This window comes from Xenopus laevis, chromosome 8L, assembly GCF_017654675.1.
Source record: "Xenopus laevis strain J_2021 chromosome 8L, Xenopus_laevis_v10.1, whole genome shotgun sequence".
Classification (NCBI taxonomy): Eukaryota; Metazoa; Chordata; class Amphibia; order Anura; family Pipidae; genus Xenopus; species Xenopus laevis.
Window position 1 is genome coordinate 86,482,119 of NC_054385.1, and position 27,605 is coordinate 86,509,723.

Here is a 27,605-nt window from a genome sequence, read left to right on the forward strand (position 1 = left end):
ATGATGCAAATCAATCAATCCAGTCTGAGTGCAGATAAAACTTTATTTTCAAATGGTAGTGCTTCATTACAGTTTAGTGAAAGTGTGTACATTCATTGGCCAATTACATTTTGATGCTGCATGTTAAGTACCAGTATTTGCTGAATAAGAACCACCATTACCCCCTACCTATAGTTGGAATTGCAGTTTAATAACAGCTAGGGACGCACAGTTCATGCTGTACCAGTGTCACAGCCCCAGTGTGCTTTGAGAAGTTTAGGTTTGGCTCTTGGTAGAGGTGAAACTCTTGCCAGTGACTGATGCATGCATTGGAGAAAACCAGCTGGCAGGCAGATACGGAGTTAGTGGGATGGCACCAACAACACTCATAGTGACAATATTCAAGATTATTAACACAGTCACATCTGCTATGGCTGGAGTAGCACCCTTTTATATTCTAAACACTGCCTACCAGAAAAACAAGTTTAATAGGGCAAATGACTTCTGTTCTAGAGATTTTTAAATAAAAGTAAAGCACTGGAGCAAACTCACCTCATTACAGGATGGAAGAACAACATATTCAGAGGTGCAAGAGGCATTCATGCCATTTTTTTTTATTCTTTCTCTACCATAAAGTGCACCTAGTGCTTTAAGACAAAAAAAATCACTTTTCTCTTTTGTACTCTTTGGTGAAGGGAGGACGAGCTCTATGTGACTAATGAGCCAGGCAAATCGCTTGCTTGTACGGCCTCACAATAGCACAAACGAGAGGATCTAGGCCTCTCTGGGCAAAGGAATTATTTGTCAAGTAAAACCTCATTTGAAAGTTTGGGATACAATATATTTCCTTTGGGAAGCAGAAACAAAATATATTGCTGCGTATTAGAAGCAGACAGTTAACAATGTCAACTACAATTTACTAATGAACCTTGTTCTCACACTTCAGTAGTCACACAGTAACTTCCCATCTTTACTGTGTAACCATCAGTCTCTGACAAGTGCAAATAATAAAGCAGTACGTTGAATGCCAACCACATTTGTTTTACACAATAATGCAGCACCCTAATTTGTGATGATTTTGTACCTCTATCTGTTCCCGAATAGTAGATTCGTCACCAAAAGTATCCATTGTGCTTTCTGAAAAAATCTTGTGGGTCTCACATTTTCATTTGAAATATTAAATTGGACAAATGTAAAAAGCAGCACACTGAAATATTGCTCAAGTTGGCCTGATTGGTGGAATAAAATCAGAGCCAATAATAGAAATCATAACACGGTCAGCAAATATAAAATTCACGAGCCAAAATGTATTGAGAGTCACAAATAGTTTACGTGAGAGACTTGCATTAATACTGACAGTAATCTTTCTGGAGGGGGCCTCATATTTCTCCAGTATAAAACCCAAGCCAGCACCAGAAAAGGGATCTTTGGGCAAGTACAAAAAACTAGAACTGCAATGCATGCACATTTATTCATTTATTACACTAGAAAAATCAGCATAAACTGATGGGAAGCCTGTTTGATGTGTCTTGCCAGCAAAACATCAAGCGACAGGCTCTCTGGGCATGCCAGCATTGCTGGCTATCTCACTAAACTAAATGGTATGTTTTCACAGGTTATATAAAGACCATTTAAATAGCCTACAACCTGCTTTTTTTAACTATTACTAAGAGGACCATTTCCAAACCCTGAACCCCTTACGAGTAGTTTTAAGAAAGAACAAAAGAACTGTGCACAGTCCCATTTAATCTGTAACCACCCATAAATGGGTAAATCCAGCGAGTACGGATTTCCCAGAATTCTTCAATCATTGAGCAGGGAGGGAATTTGTTTTGCAGGTTTGTCAAGTACAGTAATAAAATGTCATTAGACTGGATGAAGACCAGGTCAAACTATAAGCTAGAACAGCACTTTTACAGACACTAGCAGCTTAGCTAAGGGAAAGGGGAGGTAAATGAAGGGCAATTTGTCTAGACAGTAATCCACTGCCATAAGAAGAAAACAAACACAGTCAACCCTTATATAGTTTGCAAACAGCAGTGGTGATGGGAAAAATCTGCTGGTTTTCAAAATGTAAACAATAGAGATGTAGGGTTTTCTAGATTTGCAAGTGATGGGACAAGCTAGCGTCTCAAACAATCACGCACCTGCTTTTTCCAGAGATGATGGATATATAAGACCACAGTCCATAGAATTTCTGCCATAATTCTCCTTACAACATGCATTTTCTACAAGGCTGTCTGGGGATGGAACAGTTGAGATATAAAACAATATAGCAGAGCACACAATCCAGAATACTTAATGCTTATTTTAGAAAATCATGGAAATCTTTTATAACAGAAAACATCAGCACTATTAAAAAGGATGCACCGAATTCAGGATTTGGTTCGGGATCCAAGTGCCCGGCCGAACTGAATTCTTAAAATCATGAGACATTTTGTCACCCAAACAAGGATGCAAAACATTTTTTAACCTATGCTTCTCTTTCACCCTTCCTTGCTCTGATTTGCATATGTAAATTAACGTTTGGATTTCATACGATATTCGGGCAAATATTTCACAAAGTATTCGGGGTTTGGCCTGATCCAAAAATAGTGGAATCAGCGCATCCCTAAACTAATAAAGAGGAAAGGAGGGAGGAAGGAAGGATTATTGTAAAAAGTGACCAAGCAAAGTATTTCAGGATCATTGCGAGTCAGTGCTTGCCTTTCCTTTGCACAAATGAAGATGAACAGATTTTAAGGACTGTTTTTAAAAGGAAAGTATCACATAAAATGTGCAAATGTAAAACAGTTTAATGTTTTAGAAGCAAAGCCTAACTATTTCCCTTATTAGTTCCCATGATTTGGACCCCACAAAGTGTTGAAGAATGCACCTGTGTAGTCCCCTCAGTTCTTGTTGGTAGCACAAGTAACTTTTGTGATACTTTCCGTTTAATAATTCATTATAACTGTGCATCTTCTATAAACAAGGCACTCCATGTAAGTAGTCAGATGTTACATAACTTATCTTACTGAATTTTAGGTGAGAGGTTCTCTTCAAAAACAGCAGTGCAAACAAAAATGAAGTTCTATGGTACGAGTTTTGCCAATTCTCTAATACTGAATGTTGAATTAGAGTGAAAAGGTCACTTTGAATAAATGGCAGATATGTCTTAAAATAATAAAAACTTCCTTGCATTACAGAACAGAGGGCTGTTGTTGTTTGCAGGATGACAGGCTTCATGTACAAGAGGAGAGCTGCTTGAAATGCTGAGATTTGACTCCATCTCTATTGGTTGGATTGCTTGCTTGTAGAACCTAAGCCTGTTAATGGGAAACACGCGGGTGCAAATACGCAGTAATGTACACTTTCATAGGCAAGAGTCAGTGCCTTGAACAGTGCCACGATTGAGTCTTGAGCTTATTAGTAACAAAAGCTAGGTTTGAGCGGCCTTGGAAACGGAATGTATGTGCCGATGCAGTTACTTTTTAAACGTAAACAAAAACACAAGCTGCCTGTTGTCTCAGGGTAATAGACAGCTGAAAAGGTGCAGTCCAATGGTGTGGTGAATAGCCAAAGCTATGCCAGTGTTTGTGCTCCACATGTAAACAGTATAGGAGTCCCTGAAGCAGGTCCATTAAGCAGAGGTGGTGAGAGAGCACAGCCATTACTTGGACATATTGCTCCATACCATGCAGAGGTTTTGGGGGTAGATGACAAACTTGAAAAAGAAAAAAGAAAAACATTGATGGATTTTATTGTGATATATATTATAACAGTGGGGTTACAAGTAACAAGCACTAAGAACTAATATGTATGGTTTAGATCACATCTGGGATTCATAATAGGCTCTGGCATTTCAGGTACACAGAAGCACAAACAGTCTATAGAATTTCACTGCCAGAATCAACAGATTTCTAGTCTAGGCCTGGTTTAGATGGACAAGTAGCTTCCTAAGGGGGGGGGGGGGTTATTGAAGCAAAAATTGAGCTTTAAACCTTTTCCCTGTCCTATGAGGAAACCCAGACTCACCCACAAGCAATGGGAGACATTGAACAGAGTCTGCATGGAGCCTTTCCCTTTTAAAGAAGAAGGAAAATGACTGAAGCAGATTATTGCCAATAGATTAGCCACAATAGTGCAAGCTATAACACTATATTTATTACCCGAGTAAACAGCTCTAGAAGCTCTCTCGGCTTGTTTAGGATAGAAGCTGCCATATTAGCTTGGTGGGACATCACTTCCTGCCTGAGTCTCTCCCTGCTCACTCATAGCTCTGGGCTCAGATTACAGCAGGAAAGGAAAGGGAGGGGGAGAGAAGCAAACTGAGCATGCTCAAGCACAAGCCCTGGAGGTTTCAGCTGAAAAAAGGAAGTCTGATACAGAAGTGTACACAATAGAAGGAGAGAAATGCTGTGTTTCTTTTTGACAGAGGTCTCAGAGCAGCATTAGTTTGAAGGTTTATGGTAGAGACATGTGAAGATTTGGGTAGATTTAGTCACCCAGTGACAAATCGCTTCTTCTTTAGGCAACAAATCTCCCCGAAAAGCCTTCCTGCCTGCTAGAATCTAAATTGCCGGGGGGATGGCACTTGGAGCGCTTTGTTTTCCGAAATCGCCCTAAGTTGCATCACAAGGAAACTTCGGTAAACGAAGAACTCAAAGTGCCATCCTGTCGGCGCTCCGCGTGCAATCTCCCCAAATCTTCGGGTGTCTCTGCCATTTCTGGTGTATTTATATAGACCTTTCTGATAAAGCTTACTTCATTTTAGCCTTTCCTTCTCCTTTAACCTATCAGTCATCAGCAATGATATCCTGGGGGCTGCTGCGCAGACTTTGCAAACTGGGGTTTGCGCATCAATTAAATTGCCCAAGCAAATGTAAACCATATTTTTAGTTGCATAGACTGCTGGAATATTTGGGCCAATCTTTTCCACCTCAGAAGGGGCAGATAATTATCTTGCAGATTAGATTAGAATATTTTCAGAGGTATCTTGCAAATCCCTCACTAATTTTGCACAGCATTACCTTCCTCGTTCTCCTCTTGCAGAAGCAAGCCTTGGCAAGTCATCATCACTATCGTATCTCCGGGGATTATCAAAAAAGTATGCTCTGGATCCAAAACTGTGACTGTTCACCATCCCTGCAGCTTCCTGTATAGGAGAAAGCATAGTAAAATGACAAGGTAGAAATTGTGTTTTCAAGAAAAAATTTTACACAAAAATAAACACCCACCAGGTTTTGGCTTAATCTTTTTGCACGGAAGAAATACACCATCAAGCCCATTGGCAGGAGTTCACAAAACAGAATAAGAATTCCAAACAGCAGATATTCAAGACCAATAACATCCTCTGCAACAGCCTAAAAAGAGAGAGAATATAGTTCATGTTGATACACATTTGAATCATTAAACAATACAACCCTCTCAGAGAATGTGTCTCTAGGAGTAGGAGTGTTTCACTCACATAAATTCCTGAGACTCTATAAGCAACACTCTCATGCAGAGAAACAACTAGTGACTGGTAAGGTAATATGTATGAAAGCATGAAACTGGGTTTGACAAGAGTTGAAAATTATGGGGAACTCCACCCTAAAAAAAAAAAAGAAGCTTATTCAATGTACCTTAATTAATCAATCATTGCTGTATCAAAAATCACAAAATTGTTTCTAAAATCCTAATGTCTCGAATGTACCCTAACCTTTACTTTGTAAACTCTAATATGTAGGGCCCATCCTATTGTATTCTGTAACCCTTGAGGGTTATCCACCATTTATTCCCTGTTTGATATAACTAAGGTAAAGCACTGCGTATCATGTCGGCGCTATATAAATAAATGATGATGATAAAAATGGTCACTAAAGGAAAGATAAAATTCTATGCAAATTTCCATAATCCTTAAAAAACCGGAGGGAGTAAAATTGTGCACTTTTGTAATTAACAAAACATTAGTTTTGCTATTTAGGTTTTAATTAGCTGCAAATGTAATGAATTTTGTCATGACAGTGTCAGCTGCTGGTCAGTTCCCGTAACTGTACAATCAAAGACCATCAAATTCCTTCAGAAGGAAAACAGTGTGTTGATGATGCTCTTCCCAGGAAAGATGCTCTGAGTAGCCTGAGAAAATTTACATCACATTTTTGTTAATGTTTAGGTATCCTCTAAAACCACTGAAAATATTCATTTGTAATTGCTTTTTATGGGAGTTTATTAGTGATGTGCGGGCTGGCCAGATACCCGCAAGACCCATGGGTTTACACGCGAGTCGATCGAGTTCGGGCCGAGCTCTTCCACCTGCTTTCCCGCTCGCCATCTTCAACTGAAGACTTCAGGCTTTACAGCTGTGCGCCTGCTCACCCCGCCCCTTTTGTGATGTCATTGGCAGGGTGGTGCAGTTCTATAAAGGTAATTGGGCAGGCATGGGTGGAGGGAAGGCAGGTGCGGATCGGGAAAAACCCGACCCTCACATCACTAGTGTTTATATTCTCTGCACTCCTGGTTTGGATTTCTGAAACCATGAAGCAGAAACCAACTGATTAACAGGCTTGGAGGAAAACAACTCCTGTTACATTATAGCAAAGATCAGACCCAGAGAAAATAATAAAAAAACACTGTTTTCAATAGCCATTTCATTTACAAATAACTATAAAAAAAAGAAAACATGTTCTATAAGTAATGTGTATTAAAAAGAGTGTATTTTAACAAGCAATGCGAGTAAATGCAGAAAGTGCTTACATTTAAGTTAGGGTATAAAAACAACTTCCTTAAGCTGGCCATTGACGCAAAGATCCGATCGTACGAATCAATGTACGATCGGACTTTCCCATCTCCCGACCCTCCACTAACCATTCAGATCAAAGTCTTTACCATTCCGATCAAATAAGAACAGATCAGCTGATGTTCTGCCCCTGACAGCAATCGTACGATACTTATGTCTGACAACACTAGTGACAGTCTCCCTCTGAAAATCGTACGATCGGCAATACATGCAGAGATATTATCGGCAGGCGACAGAAATTTTCTAACCTGTCCGATCGACCAAACGACCGATCTCCGACGGACGAAAAATGTCGGGACTCTCCACACATGGTCCGAAAATTGTACGAATCCACGATTTGTACGATCGGATCTTTGCGTCTATGGCCAGCTTAAGCCTCAGATAAAGAACGGTCACAGCATGGCAATTGTCATTAGCAGTCGGAGTCGCCAAAAATATACCGACTACTAATAACTACTAAATACAAGCACTGAAACTAATCAAATCAGATTTAAGAGCTTCTATGAAGGAGGATATGGCAGAAGCAATTCTGTTTCTAAGAACAATACTTTAGTTCATTTTGGATTGTATTTAACAGCTATTGTACAGCTAAATACCAGGTTCAATTCAAGGGGTTTGTTCACCTTCCAAAAAAATTTTCAGTTCAACTGTTTTCAGATTGTAAACAAGAAATAAAGACTTTTTTCAAGTACTTTCCATTTTTAATTTGTTACCGGTTTCCCAAAATCTAAATTTAATTTCCCTGTCTCTGGTGTTTCAGTCTGGCAGCTCAGTAATTCAGGTGCAGATTCTAAATGGTTACAATTTTGCAACATTTAGTTAGTACATTTTTTTTAGAAACATCGCTGGAGTATTAGCAACTATTATATCAATTCTAACAGCTGCCTTTAATGAAACTCGGATTCTGCACAGCAGGGACAAAGATAAGAAACCTATCAACTAAATGTATCAATTTAAAAGTTTACAGAGTCTGTGACCCCCGCCCAGAGCGGCTTTAGAAGGTGAAAAATGACACTTTACACTTCAATATTAGAAAAACTGTCACACATAGAAAATAGAAAGTCATTGGAAAAAAAATCTATCTGAAACTATCTGAAACCAACTTAACTGAAAAAAGTGTTGGTTGTTCACCTTTGAGAAAACTTTTACTATTCTAAGACAATTTGCAATTTGTTTTAATTTTTTATTATTGATGTTCCCGCTTATTGTTAGCTGGAATATGAATTGGAGAGGCCTGAATAGAAGGATCAGTAATACAAAGTACCAATACATTTGTAGCCTTACAGAGCATTTGTTTTTTAGAAGGGAATCAGTATAAAACTCTAAAAAAATAATGAAAACCAATTGAAAAGTTAGAAATGGCCGTTCTATAACATAATAAAAGTTACCTTAAAGGTGAACCACCCCTTTAATATAGAAGTTGTTTTAGGTTTCAAAATTGTGTTTGGTTTATGTAGTTTAACTTTGCTTTTGTTTTAGAATTACCAAAGGATATGGTTTATATTTTTGAGCTTTGGCAGTGATAAATTGCCTTGTATGTTTGTGTATTTCTTTCAATCAACATGGAAATTACATTAGGAACAGTAACACCAAAATGTTCTCAAGTAATTAACATAAAATAAATGGTTAGCATGCACTGGTAAAAGCAGTGTGTTTGCTTCAGAAAGACGACTATAGTTTATATAAACAAGCTGCTGTGTAGCCATGGGGGCAGCCACTGAAGCTGGAAAAAAGCCACAAGTTACATAGCAAACAACAGGTACGCCCTGCCCAATATAATGGTGTTTTATCTGTTATCTGCTATGTAACCTGTGCCTTTTCTCCAGCTTGTTTAAATAAACTATAGTAGTCTTTTTGAAGCAAACACACAGTATTTACCAGCGCAGAGCAACAGTACATTATATTTTAATTACTTTGATACACTTTTGGTTTTTGGTGTTACTGTTCTTTTAAAAATAGAGGAGTTGGAGGTACCATAAAGGCAGGAGTCCCAGTTGAAGGATTTATGTTCCAACTCCACAGCCCTGGTATCTTAAACAATACACCACAATATTTCATTTGTGCTTTCATTATTTAGGTAGTTATAGCCAGTTGGCAAAATAGTATTTAGTACTTACATGATCAGAGACACCGTTCCATCCATAGCTAAAAGGGCTTGGCTTATTCTCTGGCGATATAGAAATTACAACCAAATTGTAGCAGGCCCTCAAAATATAGAGTAAGCTAATTACAGAACCCGTTACAACTGCTTGATGCCCAGATGTGCCCTAGATGAAGGGAAAAAAAAACATGTAAAATCTCATTGTCTCATCAAACCTACTGATATAGTGCATAGAATCTGCAGGATTAGTGTAGGGCTTTCCCTGTGGTTTAAAAGCAGTAGTGTGCACCTTCTAAGGGAATGTATTCAATCTTAAACATCATTGTTTTGTCTGTAGCCTCTCCACAGGTTGTAGCATTGTTCGGTTACGTTATAAGGAAGGTAGGTGCCAGAATCTACAAATAATATACAGTAGCACTGCAAGTTACATGGATTTCTGAAGAGGCATCTCTCAGAAATTTCACATATGTGCATTTTAAATCACTTGGGTAAGCTCTAAAACATGTGTTGCTGCAAAGAAGCGAATACTTTACCTTCATGAATACTTATGGCATATTGCAACTGAAGGAAGCTAGCAGGGAGGGTTGTTATCTCATATGCACGTGACATTCCAAGGCACTGGCTAAATCTGGGAATTTCTCTAACCACAAACTCCCAGCATATCCTCAGAGAGGGTAGAGTTAGTATTAAAGCGGTGGTTCACCTTTATTTTAACTTGTAGTATAGAACGGCTAATTCTAAGCAACTTTTCAATTGGTCTTCTTTTTGTCTTTTTCATAGTTTTTGAATTAGTGCCTTTATCTTCTGACTGTTACCAGCTATCAAATGGGGGTCACTGACCCCATCTAAAAAACAAATGCTCTTTAAGGCTACAAATGTATTTCTACTTTTTATTACTCATCTTTCTATTCAGCCCCTCCCTCCTATTCCAGTCTTTTATTCAAATCAGTTTATGGTTGTTATGGTAACTGGAACTCTAGCAACCAGATTGCTGACATTGCAAACTGGAGAGCTGCTGAATAAAAAGCTAAATAACTCGAATAATAAAATGAAGCCCAATTGCATATAGTCTCAGAATATCAATCTCTACATTAAACTAAAAGTTCATTTATGAATAAATAAATAATGAATAAAAAGCGTAATAACTCAAATAATAAAATGAAACCCAATTTCATATAGTCTTCATATAGATTATAGTTTAATCTCTACATTAAACAAAGTTAATTTCAAGATGAACAACCACTTTAAAAAGTTTCTTATAGCAATTTAAGACATTTTCATGCATGGCGAACATGGTCTGTCTTAGTGAACGGAGAAATACTTGAAAGCAAAGCAATAAGCAATGGGAACTTGGTGGTAGTATCTGCCTTCTTTGGAAGTGCTAAAGTTTTCCATAGGGATGCACCGAATCCAGGATTCGCTTTGGGATTCGGCCTTTTTCAGCAGGATTCGGATTTGGCCGAATCCTTGTGTGTGGCCGAACCGAATCCTAATTTGCATATGTAAATTAGGTCTGGGGAAGGGAACTCATGTGGCTTTTCATGTCAAAACAAGGAAGTAAAGCATTCTTTTCCCACTTTTTCCTTTCCTGCCTCTAATTTGCATTTGCAAATTAGGTTTCTGATTCAGTTTGGTATTCGGCCGAATCTTTCACAAAGGATTCGGGGATTTGGCCAATTCCCAAATAGTGGATTCGGTGCATCCCTAGTTTTCCACAAGCCAAATATACTGACGCTGGAACAGACTATTTGTAAAAGGTTTTGCACACGTATCAATTGCCAGTTTTGATGGCAGAATGTTAGTAACATAAGTAATGTAAGCACCTCAAATGATTCTCCAATACTGGAGAGCAGTCATCAATGGAATTTCCACTTAAAATATAGGGAAACTACCTGTTGCTATTCCCTGTGTTTTATCATTGTGGCTTTTAAAAAGCAATGTTACCCTAAAAGTCAATAGCCTGAAAAATTAAAGACTCTTTGAAATGAATTTGGTTTTTTTGAGAAGGACAGTGTCAGGTTGTTGCTGGCCGGGAATAGAGAAGTATTAACTTCTGGAGGTAAAATGATCACAGATGTTTATATAAAACTAGCAACACATATATAGTTACAAACCTTAGATTCTAGGTAGACATAGGCCGGGGATAAGTTTGCAATTTTGTAGGTGTTCTTGGCCAACGTAATTGAACAAGCTGCAAAGAGACAATCACTAACTATCGTTCTTGTCATGGTTATCCATCCTTGCTGGTCAGCCGATACACTGTCATAAGTAAGCAGGATACAGCACAGGTTGACAACCAGAAAAGCAAGACACATGAATAGGAATCCCAAACGAAGCGGAGTTCTGCAGGATACAGGGAGAGAAGTTAGAAAACTGCAAAGAGAGAGAGAGATTTAAACATTCTAGGGACTGATTTCTAGCCATGCCCAAGGCAAAATGAATCAAAACATATATCCTAAAAATAAACACAATCTTGGTTACCGATATATAATGAACACATGCCAGATAATAGTAATACATCAGCTTGATTCTGGGTATAGTCCATTACTTACTTGTATTTGTTAAACTCTGGAGAACACCTGGCTTTAAAAATAACCTGAGAAGAACAAAACAGAAAAAAAAATAAACTCAAGAAGAATAGATTTTGCACAAAAGTCACATTATGTTATATGACATACAATACTTTTACTTCAAATGGAAATGCAACAACATACATTTAGATTTATTTAAAATATTCAGTAAGTCTAATCCTTAAAACTATAAATGCAGATGAACTCTGACCCACTGAATATGTCCATTGCCCTTTTACTGAAACTGGTTTATATAGCCGGGAGGATCAATCACAGTGGTGCAACTATGGGCAGAAGAAGGCGGACACAGGAGAAGAGTATGATCTTGCCTGCCCTTTGGTGGGACCCACAAAGAGACCAACTGCAGTGTTATTCAGTGGAGAGGGCAAAGGGGTATATCTCTAGTTATGCTCATTCAATCCATAGCTTTTTAGATGTATCCATACATGCTTTGTAGTACATGTATCTACTGAACCCTAAAATATCTTTTTCCTTTCCTCTGAATAATTCTTTCTTAAAGGAGACTCACCCTAATCTTTTAGGCAATGATATATAATATATGGTGCTGGTTTCACTCTAGGCTAAAAACAAATATCTTTAAAAGTGGCCCTTTTATTGAAGCTCCCCGTAGATCTGCTATAGTTACTGTTTGTGTTTCAAATGAGGGGCGGGTGTGAGCTAATGGTTCCTCTCAGAAGCACAATAGTAGGGGAATAGCATGCACATTCCTGCAGTCACACAAGCAAACACAGGCTTCGGTTCCCTATCAGGTCAGCCTAGCTGCTGATTGGTTCATATCCTACAGTGTAGTGTGCCGAGGAAAGAGCCAGGAAAATCAGCTGGCAGGAACAGATGGGAGGGGCTAGCAGGGTTTTTGTAGAACTTTTAAATAAATCAGCCCAAAACTCTACTTTTCTCAGCACATTCCTTTAAAAAGAGTATAATACACTGGCACATTCTTGTTTTCACACAATATATCTCCTTTAGCACTAGTTTATCACCACATAAAGTCTCCCTATTATATGTCTCTCAGATTTCAAAATGAGTCACAGGACACAATGTACCATTGTGAATTTACCCATGGAATCATAAATAAATAAATATCGAAAATTACTTTTCTATTCCGAAATCCCTAATAGTTTTTAGTGGTAGTCATGAAATCTGGCTTTTGACAAAAACAGTTTTTGTTTTTTGTGTGTATATATTATATATACACACATAGCATTTATTTTTAACATACATGAGAGGCAAATATTTGAAATTTTATTAACAAAGGAATTGGGACACAATATATAGTGGTTGAGAGCAAAGGCAACAGATTTGGTACAGCAGAGTTCTCTGTGCAGGGCTGGTGGCCCACAGGTTAATCCTAATATCTGCCTGTTTCTGGGAATATTAAACAGTGGGTAATAATGAGACAGAAACAGAGCATTGGGAAATTGTAGGATTGATGGAAGGACTATATAAAATATAGGAAGAATAAGCCGAAAGATTTATGGACGGATGTGTAAGGCAAAATGGTGCTCTATTTGGGCCTGGAGTATATTGGAGTTCCTCCTGGAGGTCCCAATACCCTAAATCATTTAACACAGTTAATGTTTTAGAATATAGAACACACTGAGAAAACAATGTTTACATACTATGTGTCCTAAAATATTTTTATATTGCTTGGTTGTAAAATTACTATACACAGTTGAAAATGATTTCCAATGACTCCAGTGATACGACTGCCAATACTGTAACCAATCCACTTCAGGTGGTACAGGGAGCAGAAGCTGACGGCTTTCTTTGGCAGATGCCCAGTCAGATATAAAAAGTAACAAGAGACTAATATTTTTCCATAGCTCAGAACTGCAGCTGAAGAAGTAATTAAAGGGGAACAAAACCATGCCCAGGTGTGTTACCTCCAGGGCACAGTACTACATGCCAGTTCCCCACAAATCTGAACATGTTTTTCGCTAAACATGAGTGGTGTAATGTCACCATTAAACAGATTATTTAATTCTGTTCATTGGCCCTTGGTTACAAGCAATATATAAACCACAGTGCTAGAATATTAATACCGTCTCGCATTTAAACATCATGTACTGTTACACTACACTAATGCAAACTTTGTGTTTGCTTCAGAGACTCTTAACATATATGAAAATAAGCTGCAATGAAGCCATGGGGTAGCCTTTTAGAGATATAGGGCACAATATAAAGTAACAAAAAAGCAGTGTACAATACATACAAATCATAGAACTATTGAATGGAATGATTATTCTAGACATGTGTTGTCAAGAAAGAGTTTACTTGTAGATGCTATATGAACAGATAAGGGTTATTTATCAAAGGTCGAATGTTAGAATTTTTTTATACCTCAAATTAAGTCACAACTCGAATGGTTTCTTATTTAAGAAAAAACTTGAATGGAAAAAATGTGATTTTTGCGAAACCCGAAAACTCAAATTGATCAAGTATTCCAGCAGAAAGAAAAAGCTCAAAACGCTCAAATTGATCGGAAAAAATCTATTATCTTCAAATGGTTCAAGGGACCTCTGCTATTGACTCCTACATGACCTCAACAGGTTTTAGATTGTGTATTTTCGAATTCAAACAATTTCCAAGGTTGGGGTATAATAAATCTCGAAAAACTCCTGAATGCTTCCATGTTCTGTGTCAGTTAGTTAAGTGGAATAGGCCTGTTACAAAAGGATTGCATTAATCTAAATGCCAGACTGTTAAAGGAGCTGCACCCACAACCAACCAGGCACCTCTGAATAACTCCTAAAGACACCACTGATGAAGTGTTTTCAGGCAAAGAATGTTTCCCAATGAAATTAAAGGAAGGCAGGAAGGGTGGTTTGGCTCTATGTGCCATAGCTCATTTTTTTATTTATTTTTTTATATAACTTATTTGCCTTACTAGCCTTAAGTCATCATCCTAAAATGTAAACTACCTTGTTGCTAGGATCACTGACCCAAGAAACATAGGACAAGTACACATACAACCATTGCAAAGTTGCAGTATTCCAAGTTACTACAATTACAAGTCTGTTTAAAGGTAAATGCCCCCTTTAGGTGCTTCTTGTAGAGGGAAATGCCTGTACTGTACATAGTGATGCATCGAATGCTCCGCAAAATATGTGGCGTATACAGAATCTAATCTGAACCCTAAATTAACCATTTGGTTAAAGTAAATTCATTCAAATGATTTAAAGGTTCTTATTCGGTTCAGCTGAACACTTTCGGGCAAATGTACTTATGGTCGAATATCGAGGGTTAATTAACCCTCGATATTCGACTGCAGAATTGAAATCCTTTGACTTTGAATATCGAAGTCGAAGGATTTACCACAATTCATTCGATTGAACGAAAAATCGTTAGATCGAACTATTAAATCCTTCGAATCGTAACAAAGCCCATGGGGACCTTCCCCATAGGCTAACATTGACTTCGGTAGATTTTAGGTGGCGAACTAGGGGGGTCTAAGTTTTTTTAAAGAGACAGTACTTCGACTATCAAATAGTCGAATGATTTTTAGTTCGAATCGTTCGATTCAAAGTCGAAGTCGTAGTCAATTGTCGAAGTAGCCAAAAAAAACATTCGAAATTCAAAGTTTTTTTTCTTCTATTCCTTCACTCGAGCTAAGTAAATGGGCCCCTTAGGGTAGAACTCCATAGGCGATTTTACCTGCGATGCCTTCGGTTGCGATGAGACTGATCGCAGGCGTAACGTCGGATGCGCAGAATATGTGCAACATTTGTATTATTTACATTAGATTCTGTGAATCTGATGTGACGTCTGTGATTAATCTCATCGCATCGGAACTGAAGGTAGCGCAGGTAAAATCTACCCTTAGGGGTCTCTTTATCATGTTGTGTAAAAAGTGGAACATTGCCGGTGATGTTGCTCATAGCAATCAATCAGATTTGTTTTTGAACTGTTTAAATCTAATTGCTGATTGGTTGCTCTGGGCAACATCACAGATAATGCTTCACTCCATTTTTTATACAGAATGATAAATAGGCCCTTATTAGTATTCAGTCAAATACTGCAATTTGGTGTATCCATGGTTATACAGGGGAAGTGTAAATAGTTACAGAACCCCCAACCCATAGTCTCACTTATTGTAGGTTGATATTTATCATGACAATGACCCCAATGATTTTACATCACTATCTGAGCCTTTCAGGTTAATTAGTATCACGTGACAAAATTTGACACTTCAGATTACAGTTTAAATTTGCATTTAGGCAAACTATGGTCAATTTAAGCAAGACCCAATTAACATGGCTGTATGTTTCTGTAGAGTGGGAGGAAAAAAAACCCACACAAAAGGAGAACATACCAACTCCTTGCAGGCATATGCTTGGCATAGGTAGTGAACACTCTGATGTGCCGCTCTTCTTTCAAAAATTTGATTATTCTGCAAGCCTGTAACTTGTTCACTAACCTAACCACAATGAAAATGAGGATTTTCAGGCACAGCAAACTAAACAGTGAAACACAATGATCGCTCACTTATTTCAAACATCCCTTGAAATGTCTAAGTGCTCCAGGTGGATGTAAAGGTATGGTAACGGTTATCCAGAAGGCTTGGGACCTGTGTTTTTTGGGATAAGGGATCTTTCTGTAATTTAGATATTCAAGCTACTAGAAAATAATGTCAAAATTAAATAAACCCAATAAACTGGTTTTGCTTTCAATAAGGATTAAATTATATTTTAGTTGGGCTCAATTAAAATTTGGATTATTTGGATAAAATGTCTATGGGAGATGGCCTTTCTGTAATTGTATCTTTCTGGGTAACAGGTTTCTGGATAACGGATACCACACCTGTATATGCAGTTGAACTACTGCTAAACTCAGGCCAAATCTATCATCCATTCTGTAAAAGGGTGCCCTGTTCATTACACATTCAATGTGTTTTTACCACAATTATAAAAGCATCAGGCAAATGCATGGGATACAAACACTCTGAAATATTACTCCTTAGTGAATGGAACAATAGCTTTGTGCTTTTAATACATTAAATTATTAAGAAAATATGAACTTATATACTTGTCATTTTGCATGAAAAAACTCTTCTTTGTATTTATGCTACTAAGTAATGTTTAACAATTAATAAGGGATAATAAATACAGCATTGACTGGATTATACATTTAGATATTAAATTAAAAAGGCTGAATTTGCTGAAGAATGGGCAAGTGATATTTAACAAGACTACGTTATAAACATTCTTTGACACCAAAAACGAAGTACTGCAAAGAAGAGCCGGCTCTGTATAACTGGTAAAAACAAAACAAGTACCAGACTTGGGTCATATAGACAGTCACCTGGGTTAAAGGAGACAGCAGCAGATTTGCTGCAACAATAACAGAATACATACTGATGATGTAATCAGCTGGTGACATAACTGGGAGGACTAACGTTTACTCCAATACAGGATCAGTACATTAGGGATGTGCAAGAAGCCCTCCAGTTGGCATCACTAAACTATTCAGTATATACATCTTGCTGGCCATCAGTGTCCACCTTTCATTACTAAAGCCTCATATCCTTTATCCCTTAGTCACCACTAGAAAACAAGCCACACTTAAGATGTGATAATTAGGATTTTAAGATTTTTGACGTACAAGCTAAGTGAAGCAGAGAGCTGCTGATTAACTAGATAAGCTCCCTACTTGCGTATGTATATATAACTATTTGTAAAGCACTGTTAGGGAGCCACAGTGCCATACAATGCATAAAGAGCAATATATAAAAGTACAATATATAATTCTGTGTCACTTGTATGCTTTCTCTTAACAGCATCTGCGGCTTGTTGGGATTTTGGAGTAGCACTTGAATGTGTAAAGCATCCTCAAATAGAGCCAACATATTCTGCACCACTGCACAATATAAAGTATTAGTATTAACGGACACCCGCTGGGAGTGGAACAACAAGCAGCTGAAGGGCAGCAGGTAGTATTTGCCTGATGTAGAGCACTGCACAGAATTAATGATAATCAATAAAAAGTAATAGCAAATGAAATGCATTTAGCAGAGGGTATAGTTTTGTAAAAGAAAGTCCAATGATAAAAGTAGTAGATTACGACAAATGTAGGAATTCCTGGCAAGAAAAGCTGCGGTAGCTATTAAGGGCTATATGGGGCCCCAACAATAAGGGGAAACAGCACTGAAACTAATTATTAAATAAACATGAGAATTCCAGCCCTACCACATTTAGTGGGACCAAGTTTTTAACCAGTGCCTTAAACTAAATATGAAATCTGCTTTACTACTTTCTATTTAGGGTTCTTTGGGGTGCAAGGCTTTCCAGGTATACAGTCAGCACAAAAGGTTTTACAAATGAGTGAACTGCCAATGAAATCATGTGCTGGGGAAAAAAACCACAAGAATTTATGGAATAATAATACAAACACTTTTAAATATTCTACTTATATTTGTAGCCATGGTTAGAAACTGATCAAGAAAGCTTGGAAGGGGGCAAAATAAAGGCCTTGTCTACCCTGAACCCCATCCAGGACATCACTGTTGTCCAAGGCATTTTATAGATACTAGCATGCACAATTAAGGTGAGAAATTAGGGCTAGCATTGATATTAGGTCCAATTTGAAACCCAAAACTGTGATCCAACAGATGCTGAACTACAGTTTCCTGTGAGAGACATGGCTCTCTGGCCTATCAAAGTGTTGCTGGGAGTTGTAGTCCATTAGCAGCTGTTTGGACATATGTATTATACACAATATAAAAAAAAGCAAGAGGAGGAGAGGGGTTGGGAGGCTGAAGCCAGAGACAGGACAAACTGCCTGCTTGCTCCCCCTACAGTCTCAACTGGCTGCTTGCTCCCCCTACTGTCTCACAAGATGCGTGGGTAAGCAAGCGGTTAAAGAGTGATGTCACCCACAAGTGAATGGTGCAAAAGCAAAGGGAAAAGGCAACTTACCTGCGAAAAATAAACATTAAGTAGACACAAAGTGGAGAACTGCAAACACACGGGGCTGCAATACAGGAGCCAGCTGGGGAAAGGCTGCATGTCATTGGACTGGGCACAGTTTTTAAGGTAAAATGAGAAGAGAACGGTCCTAAAAGATGCCCACAGGAGGCACAGGTATAGGAAGAGGCTCTGGTAGCCGAACCTCTTCTGTTTGTAGTGTAAAAGCAGCCAGAGCTGCACGTATATGGTGAGGAAGAGTGCACAGCAAAGCACCGTGTACAGCACCGTCAGTCCCAATTCCACTGCCCAGGGGACGGCCGCTTTCATTGTCAGCCCCGGGGAACTCTCTCAGACAGATATTAACATTGGAGGGCAGGGAAGGCACTAATGTTGTCCGACAGGGGGGCGTGCGCTAGTCCGTGACTCCTATGGGAATAAAAACAAAGAAACGAAAAAAGGCCACTTTAAAAAGCTGAGCTAACAAGTGACGTTCAGCCAATTAAAAGCAACAAAGGAAGCAATTCGCTTTCCTTCCCCTCACTCTCTCTGTCTCTCTGACCCCCTATCCCCTTGTCTCCTCTCCTCCTACTGCTGCAGTTTTCTTTCTGTTCAAAACAACTCTGCTGGAAGAGATCAGCTGAGCCAGACCATTTGAGGCGCTCGCCATTCCTATTGGCTGCGCTGAGCCCCGCCTCGCAACAACTTGTGTTTTTCATAGGACGTGATTGCTGTCACTTCGAAACAGGATGAGCCGTCCTTTGTAGCCCTGCCTAATCGGCTGCGTTGATTGGAGGGGGATTGACCTGCTTAGAGCACAATTCCACGTTCATTGGGAGGCTTAAACGTCTGTCAGTTCTTTGTCTAGTCGCTAGTGATGCCTACTTATTTATCTTCATTTCTGGGAGACTGAGTGATAAAAAGAGGTCGTGGTTGTAGATGTTGTTGTTGTGCTTGGCCACTCCTAAAGTGTAGTTAGCAACCAAAGGGGCTCGTGACGATGAACACAGGGGAAGTGTGTGGTACAGGCATGAGACAGGCGGGCTGCGCACGCAGTGGGGGGGGGAGAGCAAAGGGAAACAGGAAGTACAGGCAATAGGATGCTTTCAGAGGAAAACTGGCCGCAGAATATGGACCTTACCCTGGGATGGTAAGAACTGTAGCCATTTATGGTGACTGGGGACCCTCTGTTATTTAAAGAAATATTAAAGTTTGTGGCCAAATAGGTCCAGTTCTGTAGCCTATAGACACATGCCCTCTGTTACTTGTTCATTACTGCTTGGCCATCATACAGTTGCACAGTTAAATAGATGTACATTATTTTCTCTAATGTTTGCAGCAATATTTTACTTGGCCAGTAGCTCTTCCATAATGTTAAATCCTTAATGTCCTCCCACAAATACCCTGTTTAATCATCCTGAATTCAGGATAAAAGAATGAATTCTTGTTCTACACCGATTTGTGTATAAAAGATACAAACTCTCTGTATGAAGGCTAAAATCAAAAGGGAATCATCATCATGACTTGTCTTGTGTGAATAATTGGACCAGCACACAAATCCCAACTCTTGTCATCCCAATAGCTCCTTCCCCGTCTCAATCATAGTTGCCATTTTTTGAAAAATAGGAATAGTACTGGCTATGGTGCAGAGCGAAACTTTGTAAAGGAGCAAAGCACTCAGAAGGCTTTACCTAATCTAATGTGTATAAACAATATCCTCAGATCTTGTCAAATCAAGTGCATTGCTTCCACACCTTGTGGACTATATACAAATTTTAAAATAAATAAATATATATGTATATATATATATATATATATCTCTCTATAAATAAAAGTGCTGTTGCTGTCCACACTCAATTCTTTATGAGACAGATGTGCACGATCAATATGTTTGATACAGAATGATGAAAGATCAGCACACTTTAATTCTTGTGAATGAAGTGTTTATTTGTAACACAGCATTGTATCCGACGTGTATTTATATATATATATATATATTTATATATATATATATATATATATATATTTATATATATATATATATATATATTTATATATATATATATATATATATATATATATATATATATATATATATACTCTCTCTCTCTAGGATAAAATAAAATAAATCACTTGAAGAAAAATCCTGGTGTGCGTCAGCATATTTGAGGTATTCGTACTTGCAGTGTGTGCCCGAGCCTTCGCATGTGTGTATATATATATATATATATATATATATATATTTATATATATATATATATATATATATATTTATATATATATATATATATATATTATATATATATATATATATATATATATTATATATATATATATATATATTATATATATATATATATATATATATATATAGATATATATATAGATATATATATATATACATACACACACAGAGAGCTTAGAAGGAAAATTGCTGCCCCCTTTATCTTATTATACAATCCTCCTCTTAACAGTATATGAAATGAAATTCTTGTAGTGCTGTAGTCAGATGTTGAGGTCTTGGGCAAGGGTTCTCAAACTGTGGGGTTGCCCCGTGAGAGTTTGCTTGGAGCAGTGGCTGGGATCAAAGTCTGAAGGGCAGCTTTGTGATATTTGGGAGATATTTTATTTACTCTTGTAGATACAACTGAAAGCTGAGATTGAAAGTCAATTACTGTAAGATTTATGGTAAAAACATAAAATACCAAGTTCGAATGGTTTCTAACGTAGATTTTGGTTTCTCTGATATGTCCTACATGCTTACTAGTTGTGCAGGCTGTACCTTTTTTTTTTTTTTTAATTTAAAATTTTTATTGACCTACATTTCCAAATAAAGAAAACCGGTACAGCATTGATGCAAAAGAGTATGCAAGTGATAGTATCAGCTGTTTCATAACAGAATATAACTGTTCAATTAGCTCAATCAGCACATATGTACCATAGCATGAAGATAAGCATTGCAATAACGAGAAAATGAATCCTCATGGAAATGAAAGGAATTTAGTAGAAAGGTAATGTCAAGACCGCCGGGAGCGCGAGGAGTCGCGTCCGCTCCCGGCGGCGAAGAATTTAAGATGGCGGCGCCCAGTCAACCCACGTGGGTTCCGACGCCGGCGCCGTGACGTCAGCGCGGCGCGACGGTCGCAGGCGCGCTGGCGCAAGGGCGCCAAATTCAAACATAAAAGGACGCCTGAGACGCCAAGATGGCGCCCGAAAATAGGATTCTGTTCCCTGAGAGTTTACTGGGTTCCCTTGCTGTTTTCCCTACTTATATCTGCCTGATTCCTTGTTGTGACCCTTTGCCTGGACCTGGACTTCGCTGATTCTCTGCCTGCTATTGACCCCCTGCCTGGACTTTGGACTTTGATTATATTCTGCCTGCCTTGTGACCTGTAGCCTGAACCCGATTACCCTTTCTGCTTAATCCCTGGATACCACGATCCTGATCCCTCCTGAGGGGCTTCCTCCTAGATCCGGACTACTCCCCAGAGGGGGCTCCCGGCTCCCTGACATTATTTTCGGGCCCTGGATCCTTCTGAGGAAGCCACACCTCATGTCGGACGAGCGCTCCGCGGACTGGCATCCCGCATGGAGGACTACGAAAACCAGCAGGTTCGCATTGGGCAAGCACTCGATGTCCTGCTAGCTCAAGTGCCTTCTGAGCCTTCCACTGCTCCACCTACTGGAGATCCCCCCATGGCGGCAGCCCCTACGAACGCAAGCTACCCGACAGGTGAGCCTCGCATTCCACCTCCCCCTCGCTTCAGTGGGGACCCACAAGCCTGCAGGGGGTTTGCCACGCAATGCCAAATTCAATTTGAGTTCCAACCCACACAGTTTCCTAGTGAGCGTTCCAAGGTGGGGTATGTGATGTCTCGATTGGAAGGCAAGCCACTGGAGTGGGCAACGTCTCTTTGGGAGAAGAATTCCCCGCTGACTTTTGATGTTAAAGACTTTCTCCAAGCTTTTCGTTTAATCTTTGATGCTCCCGGTCGGGTTACGAACGCCCCTGCCCGTCTCTTGCAGCTCCGGCAGGGAAGCCGCAGTGTCAGTGACTATGCTATAGACTTCCGAACACTGATGGCGGAGACTTCCTGGTGTGATGACGCTTACAAGGCTGTATACTACCAAGGCCTATCCATCCGCATCAAAGATGATCTCGTCTCCAGAGAGACTCCTGACACCTTGGAAGGGCTGATCGCTCTATCCATTAAAGTGGACACTCGTCTCAGAGAGCACCAGGTGGAGAGAGAGCGCAGCAGACGATTTTCTCCCTTGTTGGCCCCTCGCTTTCAAAGGCCGATTCTGCAAACACCCGCTGTTCCTGTGACTCATGTGTCGACGTCCCCCTTGGAGGAACCTATGCAAGTGGGGAAGACTCGCCTCTCCGAGCAGGAAAGACTCCGAAGACGTATGGCAGGTCTCTGTTTATACTGTGGTGGGCATTCCCATTTTGCCAACGCCTGTCCTGCCAAAGCCAAGAGTTTTGTACCCCGAGGTATGTCTCAGGTTTCTCATGTAGGGGGCATCACTCGAGGTCCTCAGGAGAAGTATCAAGAAAGTTCACGCAGACTTCTTCTTCCTTTGCAGATTCACCTGGCAAGTAAGTCTATCTTCGAAAGGGCCTTCCTCGACTCCGGAGCGGATGGCAATTTCATGGATGCCTTTTTTGCCGAACGCATGAAGATTCCCCTGCTTCCATTATCTTCACCCCTGCGAATTACCGCCATAGATGACAAACCCCTGGAGTTTGAATTCGTCACAAAGTTCACGGCGGAACTATCTGTACAAGTTGGGGCGCTGCATCAAGAAAAACTTTCATTCTTCATCATCCCCTGTCCTTCTACTCCAGTAATATTGGGTCTTCCGTGGTTACGTCTGCATAACTCCACCATAGACTGGTCCACTGGGCAGATCTCTCGTTGGAGTTTATTTTGCCTGCAACATTGCCTTCCGTCAAAACCCCTCGAGAAGGTGAATGTCTCCTCTGCGGAATTAAAGACTTTTCCCTCCACTTACAAGGGATTTTCCGATGTGTTTTGTAAAAAGTCGGCAGAGTTCCTTCCCCCACATCGCTCCTACGATTGTCCGGTTGAACTCCTGCCAGGAGCTATGCCCCCCAGAGGGCGCACCTACCCTCTCTCTCCTGCAGAGACTACCGCTATGAAGGAGTACATCCAAGAAAATCTCCAGCGGGGGTTTATCCGCCCTTCTACCTCTCCTGCAGGGGCTGGGTTCTTCTTTGTGGAGAAGGACGGAGGCCTTCGGCCTTGTATAGACTATCGGGGTCTGAATAAGATCACCGTGAAGAACAGGTACCCCCTGCCCCTGATTGCCGAGCTCTTTGACCAGCTGAAAGGGGCAAAGATTTTCTCCAAGTTGGATCTCCGGGGGGCCTACAACCTCATTCGCATCCGGGAGGGTGACGAATGGAAGACGGCATTCAACACTCGGGATGGGCACTATGAATATCTCGTTATGCCCTTCGGCCTATGCAATGCCCCTGCCGTCTTCCAGGAGTTTGTTAATGATGTGTTCCGAGATCTCCTAGGAAGGTTCGTAGTCGTATACTTGGACGACATCCTGATCTTTTCCAAGGACCTTGAAAGTCATCGCTCCCAGGTGAAGGAGGTACTCTCTCGTCTGAGGAAGAACTCTCTCTTCGCCAAGTTGGAGAAGTGTGTCTTCGAGGTATCCAAGATCCCCTTCCTAGGATACATTATCTCTCCAGAGGGATTTGAGATGGACCCCGTGAAGGTGTCGGCCATCCAGGAGTGGCCTCTCCCACTGAGTACCAAGGCAATCCAGAGGTTCATCGGATTTGCTAATTATTATCGACAGTTCATCCGGGGGTTCTCTTCCCGCATTGCACCTATCCTGGCCCTCATCCGGAAAGGGGGTAAACCCAGCCTGTGGCCTCAATCCGCCATAGAAGCCTTTCAGTCCTTGAAAGAGGCCTTCACGTCCGCTCCTGTTCTCCGACATCCCAATCCTGCACTACCCTTCTGCATCGAAGTCGATGCTTCTGAAGTCGGAGCCGGAGCTATCCTGTCTCAGAGACACTCCACTGATGGAAAATTGCACCCCTGTGCGTTTTTCTCCAAGAAGTTCTCATCCGCAGAGCAGAACTATGATGTCGGAAATCGAGAACTCTTAGCAGTCAAGCTTGCCCTTGAAGAATGGCGTCACCTCCTGGAGGGCTCTGAAATTCCTGTCCAGATTTTCACAGATCACAAGAATCTGGAGTTTATACAGTCCCTCAAGAGGCTAAATCCCAGACAAGCCAGGTGGGCCCTTTTCTTTTCTCGTTTTAACTTTGTTTTGACTTATCGCCCAGGTTCCAAGAATCTGAAAGCCGATGCCTTGTCTCGTAGCTTCACTCCGGTGGATCGTGACCCTGAGAGGCAGGAGCCAATCATTCCACCAGTCAAGATCATTGCCTCTCTGTATCCCCAATTTGCCGACCAGATTCTGGCTGGGCAGTCCTCGGCTCCTCAAGATACTCCGATTGGCATGGCCTTCGTCCCTCCAGAACTTCGCCTGGCCATCCTGCAACAAACCCACTGCTCCAGACAAGCTGGACATCCTGGTCCGGCCAAGACCCTTGAACTCTTGAGGCGCCTAGTCTGGTGGCCTGATATCCGCAAGGATGTAAAGGACTTTGTGGCTGCTTGTAATGTCTGTGCCACTTCTAAGCCTAGCCATTCCCGCCCCAGCGGGTTGTTACAGCCTTTGCCGGTTCCCTCTCGTCCGTGGACGCACCTCTCTATGGACTTTATTGTCGAACTTCCTCCCTCCGGTGGGAATACTGTGATCTGGGTTGTCATTGACCGCTTCAGCAAAATGGCCCATTTCATCCCTTTGAAGAAGTTACCCTCTGCGGTGGAATTATCCCAACTCTTTATTAAGTACATCTTCCGCCTGCATGGTTTCCCGGTGGAGATCGTCTCCGACAGAGGCACCCAGTTTACCGCCAAGTTCTGGCGTTCTCTATGTAAAGACTTGGGAATAACACTTAAATTTTCATCTGCCTACCACCCGCAGACGAATGGGGCAGCTGAACGTGTGAACCAAGCCTTAGAACAGTTCCTGAGGAACCACGTGTCTCTTTGCCAGGACGATTGGTCTGACCTCCTCCCGTGGGCAGAGTTTGCTCATAATAATGCATGTCATTCCTCCACAGGAAGGTCTCCATTTATGGTGGTGTATGGACAGCACCCTCAAGCCTTTCCTCAGGACTTCGTGTTGTCGGACGTCCCGGCTGCAGATGATCTGACAGCCCATATGCTTGCTATTTGGGCTGCAACCAAGTCTAATCTGGAGAAGTGTGCTCTAGTCCACAAGACTTTCGCGGATCGCCGTAGAAGGCCCTCTCCTCCCTACAAGGTGGGTGATAATGTCTGGCTCTCTTCCAGGAATATTCGCTTGAAGGTGCCATCTCCCAAGTTGGGTCCGAAGTTCCTGGGTCCGTTCCCCATCTTGGAGATAATTAACCCCGTAGCCATCAGACTTCAACTCCCACCAGAGATGAGAATCCCCAACGTGTTCCACGTCTCCCTGGTGAAGCCCACCGTCTCCAACCGTTTCTCTGGTGTCCAATCTCCTCCTCCTGCTGTCTCTGTGGAGGGTCAACAAGAATTCAAGGTGGAGAGAATCCTTAATTCCAGAATCTCCAGAGGGTCCCTTCAGTACCTCATCCATTGGAAGGGCTTTGGCCCCGAAGAATGCTCTTGGGAGGGACATCGTGATGTGCATGCTCCTCGTTTGGTAAGAGACTTCCACTCCAAGTTTCCCCAGAAATCAAGTCCCGGTGGTCCTGAGGCCCCCCGTGAGGGGGGGGGTACTGTCAAGACCGCCGGGAGCGCGAGGAGTCGCGTCCGCTCCCGGCGGCAAAGAATTCAAGATGGCGGCGCCCAGTCAACCCACGTGGGTTCCGACGCCGGCGCCGTGACGTCAGCGCGGCGCGACGGTCGCAGGCGCGCTGGCGCAAGGGCGCCAAATTCAAACATAAAAGGACGCCTGAGACGCCAAGATGGCGCCCGAAAATAGGATTCTGTTCCCTGAGAGTTTCCTGGGTTCCCTTGCTGTTTTCCCTACTTATATCTGCCTGATTCCTTGTTGTGACCCTTTGCCTGGACCTGGACTTCGCTGATTCTCTGCCTGCTATTGACCCCCTGCCTGGACTTTGGACTTTGATTATATTCTGCCTGCCTTGTGACCTGTAGCCTGAACCCGATTACCCTTTCTGCTTAATCCCTGGATACCACGATCCTGATCCCTCCTGAGGGGCTTCCTCCTAGATCCGGACTACTCCCCAGAGGGGGCTCCCGGCTCCCTGACAGGTAAACAGAGAAAAAGAAAAAGGAAAGTAGAAAGATAGACAGGTCTGACTAGATATGGAAAGGTAGGATAGTCAGATCAGTGCACAATACCTCGAAGTTGCAAAGTCTCCAGGTGTTGAGCCCACGGATACCACTCCAGTTCCCCCTCATAACTTCTATCCTGAAGTCTGTTCCGTATGGATTCCATCACCCTAATCCAATTCACCTTTGATATCAGAATTTGTAGGCTCGGAAGTGTAGGTTTCTTCCAATTTGCCGCCAATAATGATCTTGCTGCTGTCAGGATATGAGTAGCTAATGTACGTGTTTGTTTCAAGCGTATGGCCCTAATCTTCATTCCCAAGAGAAAAGTGTGTGGGGAGGGCTGTATAACGCAATGTAGAACATCGGAGAGCAAGGTTGCCACCATCTTCCAAAACACCTGAGCTACTGTACAGGTCCACCAGGTGTGCAGGAAGGAGCCCCTCTCCCCACAGCCCCTAAAGCATTGCGAGTGATCCGGGTTACCGCTTAGTGTAGCAATACGCGTTGGGGTATAGTACCAGCGAAATATTATTTTATAAGCTCTCTCACTAGAGGCTGCACATATTGAAGTGCGTTTGGCTGTGTCCCAGATTTCCGACCAGGACTTTTCAGAAATCGCAAGGTCTAAATCCTGTTCCCACTTCTGCATATAAGGCTGACGCGTGACTGTGTTGTCAGTCGCGAGGCTCACATACAGAAGTGAGATAAGGTGTGTTGGGTATGTGTGGCTGCGACACAGCTTCTCAAAATATGTAAGGGTGGAAGACGTTTGGGACTTACAAGCAGTGATCACGTAGTGCCGAATCTGCAAATAGCGATAGAATTGCGCATGGGGAATACTATATTCTTCCCTAAGTTGTTGAAAAGATTTAACAGTCCCACCAGTGACGAAGTCTAATAGGGTTGTCA

General features: G+C 41.2%; 2 protein-coding genes across 4 annotated transcripts in view; one reads left to right on the forward strand and one right to left on the reverse strand.

The window, feature by feature from the left end:
• Positions 1-29: 29 nt before the first annotated feature.
• gpr137c.L (G protein-coupled receptor 137C L homeolog) lies at positions 30-19,014 on the reverse strand. Its single transcript, XM_018230531.2, has 8 exons — positions 18,875-19,014; positions 18,343-18,759; positions 11,390-11,433; positions 10,952-11,180; positions 8,854-9,003; positions 5,196-5,321; positions 4,989-5,113; positions 30-3,682 (listed from the first exon to the last, which is right to left on the reverse strand). Exons 2-8 carry the CDS (start codon positions 18,658-18,660, stop codon positions 3,541-3,543), a joined length of 1,134 nt encoding a protein of 377 aa, XP_018086020.1. The 5' UTR covers positions 18,661-18,759; positions 18,875-19,014; the 3' UTR covers positions 30-3,540.
• Positions 19,015-19,192: 178 nt separating this feature from the next.
• The window catches only part of txndc16.L (thioredoxin domain containing 16 L homeolog), a 53,168-nt gene continuing 44,755 nt past the window's right edge, over positions 19,193-27,605 (forward strand). Inside the window, exon 1 of one of the 3 annotated variants that reach the window (XR_005963437.1) lies at positions 19,193-19,480. The gene's annotated coding sequence lies outside the window, so the exon portion shown is untranslated. The remainder of the gene's footprint in view (positions 19,481-27,605) is intronic. The other 2 variants (XM_041573050.1, XM_041573049.1) reach the window with 2 other exon arrangements.

Excerpts from the sequence above, each read along its gene's own strand:
- gpr137c.L (XM_018230531.2), bottom strand. The coding sequence starts at position 18,660 with ATGAAAGCGGCCGTCCCCTGGGCAGTGGAATTGGGACTGACGGTGCTG. Across the intron at positions 11,434-18,342 it reads TTAATGTTTATTTTTCGCAG|GTTATTTTTAAAGCCAGGTG; the intron begins GTAAGTTGCCTT and ends TGTTCTTCTCAG. Across the intron at positions 3,683-4,988 it reads GCAAGAGGAGAACGAGGAAG|TTTGTCATCTACCCCCAAAA; the intron begins GTAATGCTGTGC and ends TTCTTTTTCAAG.